Source organism: Lupinus angustifolius, chromosome LG11, assembly GCF_001865875.1.
Source record: "Lupinus angustifolius cultivar Tanjil chromosome LG11, LupAngTanjil_v1.0, whole genome shotgun sequence".
NCBI classification, from domain to species: Eukaryota; Viridiplantae; Streptophyta; class Magnoliopsida; order Fabales; family Fabaceae; genus Lupinus; species Lupinus angustifolius.
This window is the reverse complement of record NC_032019.1, coordinates 16135299-16148903: the sequence shown is the minus strand read 5'-3', so window position 1 is coordinate 16148903 and position 13605 is coordinate 16135299. Positions and strand designations below refer to the sequence as shown.

Here is a 13605-nt window from a genome sequence, read left to right as displayed (position 1 = left end):
ATCGAATTTCACTCAATTGCATGCTCCCTCTTTTGAAGTTCGGGTTTGCCAGAACCTCTATATGGATCAGGGGACAAGTATAAGTTTTATATGTACAAAGACTAAACCAAGAAGATCTGACTCAAAATACCTTTGCATGGATGATATGTAGGGTTGGCCCCTTGCGTGATTCTCTGTTCCGGAGGCGGACGAGATCAACTTGGTGACCAACGAGGTGAAGGATGTTTTCGATGCATCGTTTTTTCGGAACATGATGAGGCAGGTTCGGGCGACATCAATCATGGTTGTGTGAATCTCCAAGTACCTTGAAGGCAAAGGCGCGATAGTTGAGCGGTTGAGGGGAGAGGCCCTTCAGGCTATACGAGATTGGCATTCTACTGAGCTGTAGAAGGTGAATGAGGCCCATGCGGGCGAGGTGAAGGGGCTTGAGGCCCAGATAATGGTGGCTAGCCAAGAGTTGTCCCGTCTGACCCACTGGTATGAGGAAGCGCAATGAGTCATCCTGACAACCAAACTAGAACTGATCGGTTCCTAGAATGAGATGGCCAGCCTGATAGCGCATTTTGAGGAGGCCAAGGGAAAGATCTGTTAGCTCAATGATAAGTTGAAGTTGTCGGATGCGCAAGGGCAGCCTACTCGGGACTCTCGCAACCAAGCCCAAGAGGAGGTTGCTCGACTGACCGAAGAGATGGTTGCCCTTATGTTGGAGAGGGATGGGTTGCCAACAGAATGAGATTCTGTTTCTAGCTTGATGGTAGAGGAGGCGTACCTTGCATGGGACAATGCTTTTGCCCAAGTCAGTCTAGTGTATCCAGGCGAGGATTGGTCTTGGACACGCGTCAACGTGTATGTCCAAGATGGGGAATAACTGTTGGAGGAGGATGACTCTATCGTGAATTTGTCGGGCCTGGGAAGGGGGAGGTCTGAGTGCCTTGCAATAGTTGTAGGATTTAGTGTAATTTTGTCTTTATCAATGAATGTATCTTTTTCATATTTGACTTGCCTTCTTTTACTTTCCGTATTGTGAGAATTTAAGTAGCGTTGATAAGGTATCTTTGACATGAAATGACTTGAGTAACAAGCTTGATTCAATAATTCTATCACATAAGAAAACTTGGTCGACCGTTATACTTCGAATAACAATTAGAAACCAAAGATATGTAGGTCAGATTTAACTCTTCTAATAATAGCATAACTTAGTAAACTGAGTGCTTTCTTGGTCGGAGTTGGCCGTATGCGACTCGTTGCTTTAAGAAGGGGCTAGCCCAAGAGTTGAATAAGACGAACTTGACCGAAACTATAACTACCACAAGTAACTGAATCTTGAATAAGATAGTATTTGCCGGGGGTAACCTAAGGAAGTCGAATATAAATGCCTAGAATGTAACAAGACACTTCGACTTGGAGAAGCAATAATGTTGAACTTGATCGTAAATAGAAGTTGTAGAAATAATTGTTTGAGTCTGAACAAGGTAATGTTAACCGAAAGGATAGATAATAGATATTACTGAAATCGAAGGTAGTGATGCTTTCTATGTTAATTCTTAGTCTGACCAAGCTGAATGGCCTTAATGTGAATCTGATCAAGGGGAACAAAGTCTGTGCCTTTGGTGACTATTTCTCTACCATCAAAGGGGAGACGGTCTACACCTTCAGGGGGGATAAGGTCTGCATCCTGAGTGAGTTATTTGACCATCGTCGAAGGGGACATGGTCCGCACCTTGAGGTGTATTTGAAGGTGGACCACTAGTCGGGAGGAAGGGGACAATGGTCACATCCTGGATGAGTTATTTGACCACTATCGAAGGGGACATGATCCGCACCTTGATGGGTATTTGAAGTTGGACCACCGGTTAGAGGGGACAAGGTCCACGCATTGGGTGAGTTATTTGACCGCGGGGGATATGGTCTACATCTTGAGGGGTATTTGAAGTTGGACCACTTGTTAGGGGGGACAAGGTTCGCGCCCTAGGTTAGTTATTTGACCGTCATCGAAGGGGGACATGATTCGCACCTAGAGGGGTATTTGAAGTTGGACTACCAATTAGAGGGGACAAGGTCTGTGCCCTGGATGAGTTCTTCGACCACCGTCAGATAAGGATATGGTCCACACCATATGGGGTATTTGAAGTTGGACCACCAGTCAGGGGGGATAATGATCACGCCTTGGGTTAGTTATTTGACGCCATAGAAGAGGGACATGGTCCGCACCTTAAGGGGTATTTGAAGTTGGACCACTGGTCAGGGGGGAGAAGGTCCGCTCCCTGAGTGAGTTATTTGACCATCGTGAAGAGGGACATGGTATGCGCCTTGAGGGGTATTTGAAGTTGGACTAGATTCTTGCGATAAAAACATGAAATGAACAATATCTCGTTACCATATATATTTTGTTGCTTTACACAGGGTTGTCCGACCATGAGTGGAGTCGACATTACAGTTTTTTAACATGAAAAGAAAAAACTTCGGGGGTCTTGATGCTTGGGTCGATGCAACATATATGCCACTGTTGTAAGTGTTCAATCTTGGCACCCAAGGGGAGCTAGGAAAAATGGGCCAAACGACCCTTAGGCCACCGAACTCGTTGTATAAATCAAGAACTCCTTACACACATGAATGTCGAATTGGGGATGAGACTCTCCTCCATCAGCCCAATCATCCATCTCCACCATGTGCACTCCTTTCATTCTTTTTGTTAGGGCTAGCCCTTCCCTTGATGTTGGGAGACCGTAGAGACTCATTTAGTAACAGCTCCTAGCACAATGCTGGTTTCCCCAAATGGTGCACACCAGGAGTTTGGGAAAGAGAAACATCATGCACAAATGTGGTGTGGAGACCACAACTTCAAGATAGTTGAGTGTTCGATGGCCCAAAATAGCAATGTATGTTGAGTGGCAATTTATAACCAAGAATTTTGCCTGAATTGTTCTACTAAATGGTTGGTCCTTCATGGCTAACCAAACATCCACGTAGCCACACAAAGGTATTCCTTGGCCGATGAAACCTACCAACTGTTCATCGTAAGGTAGTAGGTCACAGTCTTTCAGCTTCATCTTCTCAAATAAATTCTAGAACATAATGTCTGTCGAACTCCCTTGGTCAACGAAGAGTATGCCGACCTTCTTGTTATTCAACTTTGCGGTAATGACCACATGATCATCATACTCCCGGAAGACACCCTCATAATCACGATCGTCAAAGGAGATGGGAGGAGCATGTGTGCTGACTTGAGTGTTTTCGGTGGTCATTTGCATGACCTCCCACACATATTGTTTCTGGGCTGACCAAGACATGTCGCCCATGGAAAATCCTCTAGAAATGGTGTTAATATCGACCAGGCTTCTTTGCCTATGGTTGTTCGGTCGATATCTATATGCCTGACCTTTGTTTGGAGGATGGCCCTATTGGTTTCTTATATGGGAACGTCTCCTTGGAGGGTTGGGTCGACGTGATGGGGGTGACCATTGTTGTTGTGATATTATTGCAATAAAGCATTGCAGGTGGCCGACCTGTATCATGTCTTCGATTGTGTCCTACAACTGGGTGTAGTCGTCTTTCATATGACTAAATGTTCTATGATATTGACAATAATTTGATCGGTCTTGTGGCCCCACCTTGTTGTTTGGATTGGGTTTGGGGAGTTGAACGAGGTGGATGGCCATAAATTCTTGCAAAATTCTGGAGCGGCTAGCATTTAGCGGGGTGTAGGTCGCGTATTTGGGTTTGTAGGGTACTATGGGGAGGTTATCTCTTGGTGGTCATGAAATTTTGGTCGTTTTGTTTTCCGTGAAGGGTTGTGTGTATGTTACCCGTCAGGTGGCCGAGTAGCGCGCGTTTCTTCCAAATTAATAATTTGTTGGGCTTTAGAGCAAAGGTCTTCCGTAGTGAGATCGGTGTACTTGGCTAGCTCGGTTCTAAAGAGGCCATCTTTGAGACCCATGGCCAGCACATGTACGACCACGTTAGGACTTAAAGTTTGGACCTTCATCGCCTCAACATTGAATTTGTCTAAGTATGCACAGATAGACTCGTGCAGACCTTGCTGAATTACGGACAAAGTGTAGGACGATATTAGTTGCTCCTTGCTGGCTATAAAGCAGACATTGAACATGTTGGCCAAGGTGGACCACTGACTGATGTTGTTCACGCTAGCCGAGTGAACCATTGGAGTGCGGTGCGTTTCAGGGTGAGCGGGAAGGCCTGACACATTATGGGGTCTGTTGCATCGTGGAAGAGTATAGAGGCCTCATAAACATCGTAGTGATCTTGAGGATCTAAGGTGTCATCATATTGGTCGATGTTGGCCGGACGGGCCAAGTATTTTGGTAGAGGGTAGGACATAATATCGTTAGTGAAGGGGTGTTTAGCCCCGCAAATGTTATGGTCGCAGAGGTGAGAATGATTTTGGTCTTGGTGTGCATGCGTGGTGTGTGGATTGGATATCATTCTCCAGCAGATTCGATAGTACGTACCCGAGTGGCCATTCGTGAGGGTCAGTAACTTGAGTCATGTTTGGATTTGTGGAGTTCCGCCAACAAATTGGCCTGTTATTGGATTATCTCTGCCTACCTTCCCATGATTTGTAGGAATTGTTGGGTGGTGGGCGGAGGTTGTTTTGGAGCTGTGTGGTGGCTCCGACTAGCTTGTTGTGAGGGTTGCACTGAGGATGGAGAGTGTATGATGGTTGGGAGACATGTTTTTGGGTGCTGGTTCTATATTGCTGGTAGGTTTGCTTGATTTCTAGTGGTCTCCATGATGTAGGTATATCAAAGATGGCGCCATTGTTCTTTTGTGGATGAACGGTGTGTTCTAACTAGAGGTTCGGGTAAGAGGTCTTCTAGTTCTGAATGGAAGTAGACTTGGACCCGCAGGCGGAGGTACCTGAAAAGGTTCTCCGACGTTCATGTCACTAAGACTGAAGATGTAATGCGCGATAACAATAAATGAGATATGAGAAGTAAATAGAGAATAATAATGATAATGGTGAGGAATTGAATGATATTTCCTGTTGGGGGAGACCTCTATTTATGGTGGATGACGTGACTCTAGGGGTATTGTTGGCATGACCGACCATTCTAACTTGTTGGGGCTGCTTTTTCCATGTCATACGACTCTGGAAGGACCGTAGTCTGTGCATAGTTGACTTGTAGTTTGTGGCATGTCTGACAACTGTATCACAGTCTTTCCTTGTCGTGTTGGCTGGGAGCATGTGTGATTACAGGTGGCATAGCAGTTCTTTGTTGGCGGTGTGTCAGACGAGAAGTGGTCCTATCCCCGACCTAGAATACCCAGTATAAGGGGAATGATTCTGACTAAGCCCTTTGATTGGTTATGACCGATCTTTGCTCAGTCAGAGGGAATGTCCTAGGCAGTTAAGACATTCAGATGACCGAGATGGAACAATTATATAAAATAAATTGAGTAAAAAATGAAGTCATATATAAAGAAGATGGTAAGAATATTATTGTATGTACCACTTGAGGATAAGATCATATTATTTATTTTAAAGTACGCCTTAAAGAACTAATGTAGAAATAACTCCTAAACCATATAAACATTAGTTTAATGAGAGTCATATCATTTATAAGTTTATTAAGAATGATTCAAATATATACTAATATTAGATTAATGTTTAAACTTTATTAACATTAGAGAATGCTGAATTAAAAATTCAAAATAGTAATCTATTATCATTTGCTGAGAATATTCCCTAATTGATGTAGAATAGTGATCAATAAACTTTGGTAGATGATCTACTGAATACATTAAATGATTGCTATTCCAAAGTTTTTAAATTACTCATTGAATTTTGATGTCAAGTCTAACTCAGAAAGTTGGAGTATCATTTCTAAGGTGTCTTGAAATTAATATTTCACTATGTATTTATGATGAAGTCTTCCTCTCATTCATTGTATGAATGGAACTTGTGAAGAAGAAAATAATAAGCAAGTGAGAAAAAACAAACATAAAGATAAAACAAGAGAGTTTATACCACCTTAGTGTGAGACTGTATGCCTAGTTAGATATTAAAGAGTTTGTATTTCATCATTTTGGGTAAGATTGACTGTTACCCTTAGTGAGAGAGACTCAAATATTGTAATCGTACTCTATATAGTGGAGATATTTTTTTGAATAAATCCATTAGTTGTTTCCTTCTCACTTTAAGTTTTTTCATGTTAAAATTATTGGTGTTATTTTTTTACTAATCTTTATTCTATTTATCTGCTTGGTACTTTTGCAAGTACCAATTTTACATTATACAGGAAAAAAAAATTAGTTCTCAATTTTCCTAACATTATCACTTAAGATTAATGAAAAATATCAGTAATAACCGATTATATATGAAACAAAGAGTTACGTGCCTGGTTTAGTGATAGAGAATTTTCATCACTTGCTGATGAACTAACTACATATGGGTTCAGATCTCATCCATTCAACCATTATATGTTTAGAGACATGGACCGAGCACCAAATTATGAGATAAGTGGTGATAATTGTTGATGTCAGGAAGAAATTATTATATGAAGTCTTATCTTATAAAATAATATTATAGTCAAATTCCTTGTTATGACAACATTAATTACTATAAATGTGTTGTAGTTTCTAAACTTTATTTTCTAATAATTTCGAAATATCTCTCACATTCATAAGTGTATAGGCATAATTGGTGGAATTTAATTAACAAATTTTTTTGTCTTCTTATCTTCTATTTATATCTTGTCTATTATTTGATTGTTTGTGAGCAAAGGTACTGTGAGAGAATAAATTAGATGAATTGAAGGAGAATGAAACATGGTGGGACCATAAATGTGTTGGATCTAGAACCCATAAATTCATGTATTGAATTGGGACCAAGGTGAAAATAGATAGGTCTTGAAATATCTCTAGATGTTGACAATATCAAGCTCTAAGACAAGTCTTGACAATATCTCTCTATATGTTGGAGAGGATGATATCATTGAGATGAAAAGTGGAGCATCCTCATGAAATGTTTGTAACGTCATGATGAAAGATGTTAATTACTAGAAGATCCACAAAAGTACACTGATGCAGACTGATTGTGATGTAGGGTGTAACACACACATCGACTTTGATGCAATTTGTAACACGTGGATTGGTAGAGATGTAGGGTATGATGTGATCATTGACTTTGATGCAAGAGTATGACACGAACATTGGATGACATTAATATAAGGTGTGTGTTGTGGGTATAATCTTTATAATGAAGTATTATAGTTCTTTTGAATTATGATTATAGAGTAGACAATAATTGTAATAGTTGAGGCTTGCCAAAGAAGGTCCATGATTTGGCTGAGCTAAGTATTGAAGATGGCAGTTGTTGGTAAATTCATTAGAGGTTCATTAATATTGAAAGACTTCCTAATAATAGAAGTCTAGGTAACATGTTCCATTTAATGATGATACATGAAGCTGCACTACAAATTTGGAGAATTAGGCCCTTGATAATACCGTTAATGATACTCAATAAGACTTATGCCAATGGAGAACATGCTTTTATATGGTAGAGGTGTTAAAAAAGTTAGACATTGAGAAAAATGGAGGCATATATTTGTTAATGTGAATATTGTTGTGTAGATTTCCTAAAGAACATGATCTTCGTTGATTTCAATCAATGTGAGGATTTTTGTGGCACTTAAAATATATTATTATATGAAGTCTCACATGATCTATTATTGAAATGGAGAAGAGAAAATAATGCTATATATTAGGCTGAAGTTCCTTGCTATAACAATGTTATAATTAGACTCAAGTTCCACCATAACCATGAACTCTAATACCACTTATTGGTACAACATAAACAATCATACACAATATTGATCATAAACAATCAAATAAAAGAGCAATAGATAAATAAAAGAGAAGATGACACATAAATTTGTTCATGGGGCTTGACCAATTATGCCTACTTCTCCTAGAGCGTTTAATGACTACCAATATATTATAAGAAAATAAAGATTACCAGTTCTAACATACCCATAGGCCCCCGTAAAATGTTTTTAATTAATGCAAGTTATAACAAGGAACTTGAGTCTAATACCATTTCATTACTAGATAATGTGATACGTCATATAATAGTACATTTCAAACATCCCTATAATCTCCCCATCCATTGAAATTAAGCAACATATTGGTCATTTTCCATCGGCCCATTCAATAACCATCCCCACACAATTCTAAAGGAAATTCGCTTTAGTAATTAAATCGAGCCAAACCGAAGAAAATACAAATTTTCCAATTAAACCAACTAACCCATTAAACTCAAAACCGACATAAACTCTAGAAAGAGCTATACAATACCAAACCCGTGAGGATGGAGAAAGTACGGCTACAACAGTGCAAATCCACTCCAATCCTATCCTAAACTTGTACTCCTACGTTTCCTTTTAACTCAAAAAGTAAAAGTAACCAATTTGTACGGAATGAGTTATGACTTATGAGCTGTGTCCCTTGCCATTGGAAACCTCTACGATTTTTCCTGTGCTCACAATGGTCCCCGAACTTGCTTCAATTTACCATTTCTGCCATTGCATGCAACACTCTAATCGCACAAAGAATGTATTTATTGCAAGCTCAGTACATAAATGGAAGACTTTGTAGTATAACTTCATCAACAGACCAAAATAACTCATAAAGCAATAAAAACAAACAGAATAAATTTCTATTTTGTTCACTCAAAATTTAATTTTCCATGAGTATGAATGTTGTGTCCAAAAAATATTAAACATGAACCAAATTAATCCATTTTAATATATTTTATAACACCTAAAAAAATTATTTTAACTTATGTTTGAAATGATTTAATATTAATTTAAAACTTTATTTTTAGAAATTAAATTGTTACATGCAAAAAAAATTTAAGTACTAAAATAAGTATTTTTAATAAAGTGTTGGTGTACTGTTATGAAACCAACTAGATAATCAAAATATCAAATATTAGATAATACTTATTAAAAGGACAACCAATATGGTTTAGAATATATTATTTCCATACTGAAGAGAGATATAATTCTTACTGGTAGAAAAAAAGAGCATCTCTCCCTCTCTACCTCTTCTTCTGCTTCCCACTAATTCATCAACTAGTTGGATCTATGAATTTTCATTAGTCCCATTCATTAGGTACGTGATGCTGAGCTGTATTTTTATCTCTTCAAACTCTTCCATTTTCATATATCTCCTAACTTCTAATATAATCAATAAAACCACTTTTGCTTTAATTTTTATTTATTTTATTCTCAGAAATGGAAAAGCTAGCTCCTCCTATCTTCATCCACAAAACAAAACTTCCAACTTCATATCATGATTCATCTTCATCCATGACGATTAATAATACTAAGAAGCGTGATCTGTCACATGATTTGTTTCAAAACCAAACCACTAACGAAAATTGGAACCCAAAGGCTTGGTCTTGGGACAGTGTCAATTTTCTGAGCAAACCCTTGACCCAAAATAACAACACAGTGGTTGTTACTAATTCTAACAATAACAACAAAGAGGTTGATGATGAAACAGTACTAGAGTTGAATCTTGGTCGTGGTGAACCTGACCCAACGGTGGTTCGGCCTAATAAAAAGGTGCGGTCTGGTTCACCTTCTTCGGCTACGACGTCGTATCCTACGTGTCAGGTGGATAACTGTAGAGAAGATCTGTCAAGTGCTAAAGATTATCATCGCCGCCATAAAGTTTGTGAGCTTCATAGCAAAGCCTCTAAAGCTCTTCTATCTAATCAATTGCAAAGGTTTTGCCAACAGTGTAGCAGGTAGTATTACTCCCGATTTAGAATTTCTCACATCCTTTAAATTTATGATTTGTTGATACACATGGAAAAAGGCGGCGTAGTGCACGAGACTTTGATTCTGGGAGGGTGGTTGTATGCAGTCTCACAAGTGATGATACAATTTTTAGGATGTGAATTCATGATCTTCAGGTCACAAGGCAAACAACCTTACTATTGCGGTGAGACTGAATCTCTCACTTTTTTTGGTATAACCAATGGTATCCCGTGACTTTTTGGGCATGGAAATAATCCGTGTGTCTGCCTCTCCCAGAAATCAAACATTTGACCTTTTCGTCTATCTGGATCAACGCCTTGTTAGTTGACTCTCTTGATTTGTTGATAGACATGGTTGGTGGCAAAACATTATCTGGATCCATGTAGTGGACATCTCTTAGTGGGAAAAATATTTCTTTGTTTTATGTTTATTGACTTACCTTTACCATTTTTAATACATTCGTTTTTTTTTTTTAATTGATGGATGTGGAATTTATTTTAGCTTCATCTTCATTGATTTTGCTGTGGTAGTGATTGCTATTCTTACTAATTATTTTCATTTTGAAATATTGGTTGACTTTTGTAGATTTCACCCTCTGTCGGAGTTTGATGAAGGGAAGCGGAGTTGTAGGCGAAGACTTGCTGGGCATAATCGTCGGAGAAGAAAAACACAACAGGAAGATGTTACGTCACAGCCAGAGAATGTGACTACAGGCAATATGGAAATTTGTAGCTTGTTGACTGCAATAGCTCGTTCGCAAGGTAAGGGGGAATTTTGTAGTGAGTGGTTTTTTGTTTCTTATGTTTATGCTAATTTGTTGTTACATGCAGGGAAATTTGAGGAAATAAGTAAGATTGGCTCACAAGTTCCACAAGATAAAGATCATCTTTTTCAGATTCTTAATAGGTTGGCTTTGCCAGCTGATCTGGCCTTGAAGTTGCTCAATGTTGGTAATTTCAATGGCAATGTGCAAACTTCATCCTATGATCATGACAAACTGAACCAGAGCACCGCCCCATTAACTAAGGACCTACTTGCTGGTCTTTCGACTGCTCTGTCGACATCTGTTCCGGATGCAACTGCATCACTATCTCAAAATTGCAGTCAGAGTAGTGGCAGCGAGAAATCTAGGACTAGTGCTGAACAAATTGTTGGAGCAAATTTACAAACAAGAAGGCCAACACTAGAATTCACTTCAGTTGGAGGAGAAAGAAGTAGTGGTAGTTCCCAGTCACCTGTTGAAGATTCGGATTGCCCAGAAGTTCGAGTGAATTTACCGTTGCAACTATTTAGCTGCTCTCCAGAAAATGAATGCCTTCCAAAAATGGTATCATCACAAAAGTATTTTTCATCTGATAGCAGTAACCCTGTGGAAGAGAGGTCACTATCATCTTCTCCTCCTGTTATGGAGAAGCAGTTTAATTTGCAGGGTGTGACAAGAGGTCTCAACCCTGAGAGCTTTTCAATTAGAAGAGAAATCAATGCAAACAAGGAAGCTAGGCAAAATCTTAGTTGTAATATCTCTCTTCACCTTTCCAATGGGTCAAATAGCAGAATCCAACCTGGTTCACTTCAAAGTGTACCATTTCAACCTGGGTATGCATCTTCGGGCTCTGACCATTCACCTCCTAGTTTGAATTCAGATGCTCAGGTACTTTGGGATTTCACTTTCCCTGGTTCAAGTTGACTTAAAATTTGTACTTCAATTCATATGTCTTTAAGCAAACATATATAATCCTTGGGATTGGATCTATGTGATTTTCCTACAGGATCGAACTGGGAGAATAATGTTTAAACTATTTGACAAGGATCCTAGCCATTTCCCAGGAACACTGCGAACACAGGTGAAACTACTGTGGAACTGCCCTATAAACTTTGCTCTGATTATATTATTTTTATTGAATGTGACAAAACATCCTTTGGCGAAAGTGACCATGTTACTAACTTACTTTTTTTTTAGATTTACAACTGGCTTTCTAGTAGGCCGTCAGACTTGGAGAGCCACATAAGGCCTGGCTGTGTGGTCTTATCAGTTTATGCTACAATGTCCTCTGCTGCCTGGGAGCAAGTTAGTTATATCTGATGCTACGCACATTTGAAGCTTTTATGATTTTGTCATGTTGATGATTTGGATATTGTATTTTTTGCAGCTAGAAGAAAACTTCCTTCAACGTGTTCATTCTTTACTTCAAAATTCAAATTCTGATTTTTGGAGGAATGGAAGGTTTCTGGTTCATTCTGGCAGTCGGTTAGCGTCGCATAAAGATGGTGAGTACCTCAACCACTACTGATCTAGAGTATGGTCTCTTTTTATTTTACTTATTTTAGACAGCATATTTTATGTTGAAGCCATATTATTTGAGGCTAGTTTTTTTAAAAAAAAACACTAACTGAATTTCCGATTTCTAATCGAACTCAAGATTTTAATGCAACCTTGTGGCTTGATTTTTATTATCGAAGTGTTGAGTTAGATGTATTTGAACTGAAATTCCAGGAAATATTCGCTTATGCAAACCATGGAGAACATGGAGGTCTCCAGAGGTGATATCAGTGTCCCCTTTGGCAATTGTTAGTGGTCAAGAAACCTGTATTTCATTGAAGGGTAGAAATCTGTCAACTCCAGGCACCAAGTCAGTAATGATTTCCCTTATTTGGATGTTCTCTTAATGCTTCTCTGGTATTTTTTCCTTAATGTATGTCCCTATATATTGCAGGATTCATTGTACAGGTACTGGCCGTTATACATCGGAGGAAGTTATAGGATCTGCATATCATGGTAATACATATGATAAGATAAAACTAAGTGGTTTTAAAGTTCAGAATGCATCTGGTGTTCTGGGTCGCTGTTTCATTGAGGTGGATCTCTTCATTCTATTATCTTGCATTTTATTACTATAGAGTGATTTGTGTGCATGCAGACACATAATTGTTTGAAATTTTTGCATGTGTGAAGTATGCTTTTAAGTAATGTGACTTACATTGATGAACAGGTTGAAAATGGTTTCAAGGGTGACAGCTTTCCAGTGATAATAGCTAATTCAACCATTTGTAAGGAATTGAGACCGCTCGAGTCTGAATTTGATTCGGAGGAAGTATGCGATGCCATTTCTGATGAGCATGAAAATGATTATGGAAGGCCCAGATCTAGGGAAGAAGCTTTGCACTTCTTGAATGAGCTTGGCTGGCTGTTCCAGAGAGAAAGGTTTCAGAATGTGCATGAGGTGCAAGATTATTCACTGGATAGGTTCAAGTTTGTACTCACCTTTGCTGTGGAAAGGAACTGTTGTATGTTAGTCAAAACCCTTCTGGATTTGCTGGTTGATAAACACTTAGAAGGGGAATCATTGTCAGCGAGTTCAGTGAATATGCTTAATGCAATTCAACTGTTAAATAGAGCAGTGAAAAGAAAATACAGAAACATGGTTGATTTGCTCATCTGTTATTCGATACCTCTAAAAAATGAGACATCAAGGAGATTTGTATTTCCTCCTAATGTCGGGGGCCAAGATGGAATTACACCTTTGCACTTGGCAGCATGCACATCAAATTCTGAGGGCGTAATTGACTCTTTAACCAATGATCCACAGGAGGTAAAATTTTCCCCAATCAAGAAAATTTCTTCCTTGTTTGAGTTTTACCGATTCTTTCATGCCAAGTAATTGAAGGAAAGTAATCTAATTTGGTTATGTAGACACTAAGCTTACCCGATGTAGTTATTTGGGATATCACTTACTTATTTTCCTGATTTGTTGTTGAACTGGGGATTTCCTATTTTAGATTATACCTGAAGTATATAGCATGTCTCTTGCTTGGGGGG

The 13605-nt window shown here is 38.8% G+C and overlaps 1 protein-coding gene across 4 annotated transcripts in view; it reads left to right on the top strand.

Moving 5' to 3' along the window:
- LOC109360589 (squamosa promoter-binding-like protein 14) overlaps positions 9042-13605 on the top strand; it is a 5803-nt gene continuing 1239 nt past the window's right edge. Inside the window, exons 1-10 of one of the 4 annotated variants that reach the window (XM_019605586.1) lie at positions 9042-9135; positions 9256-9775; positions 10374-10549; positions 10619-11439; positions 11558-11632; positions 11749-11856; positions 11939-12056; positions 12283-12418; positions 12503-12644; positions 12779-13378. In XM_019605586.1, the coding sequence (XP_019461131.1) occupies positions 9258-9775; positions 10374-10549; positions 10619-11439; positions 11558-11632; positions 11749-11856; positions 11939-12056; positions 12283-12418; positions 12503-12644; positions 12779-13378 (2694 nt within the window). In that variant the 5' untranslated portion in view covers positions 9042-9135; positions 9256-9257. Of the gene's footprint in view, positions 9136-9208; positions 9776-10373; positions 10550-10618; positions 11440-11557; positions 11633-11748; positions 11857-11938; positions 12057-12282; positions 12419-12502; positions 12645-12778; positions 13379-13605 lie in introns of those variants that run through there. The other 3 variants (XM_019605588.1, XM_019605587.1, XM_019605585.1) reach the window with 3 other exon arrangements.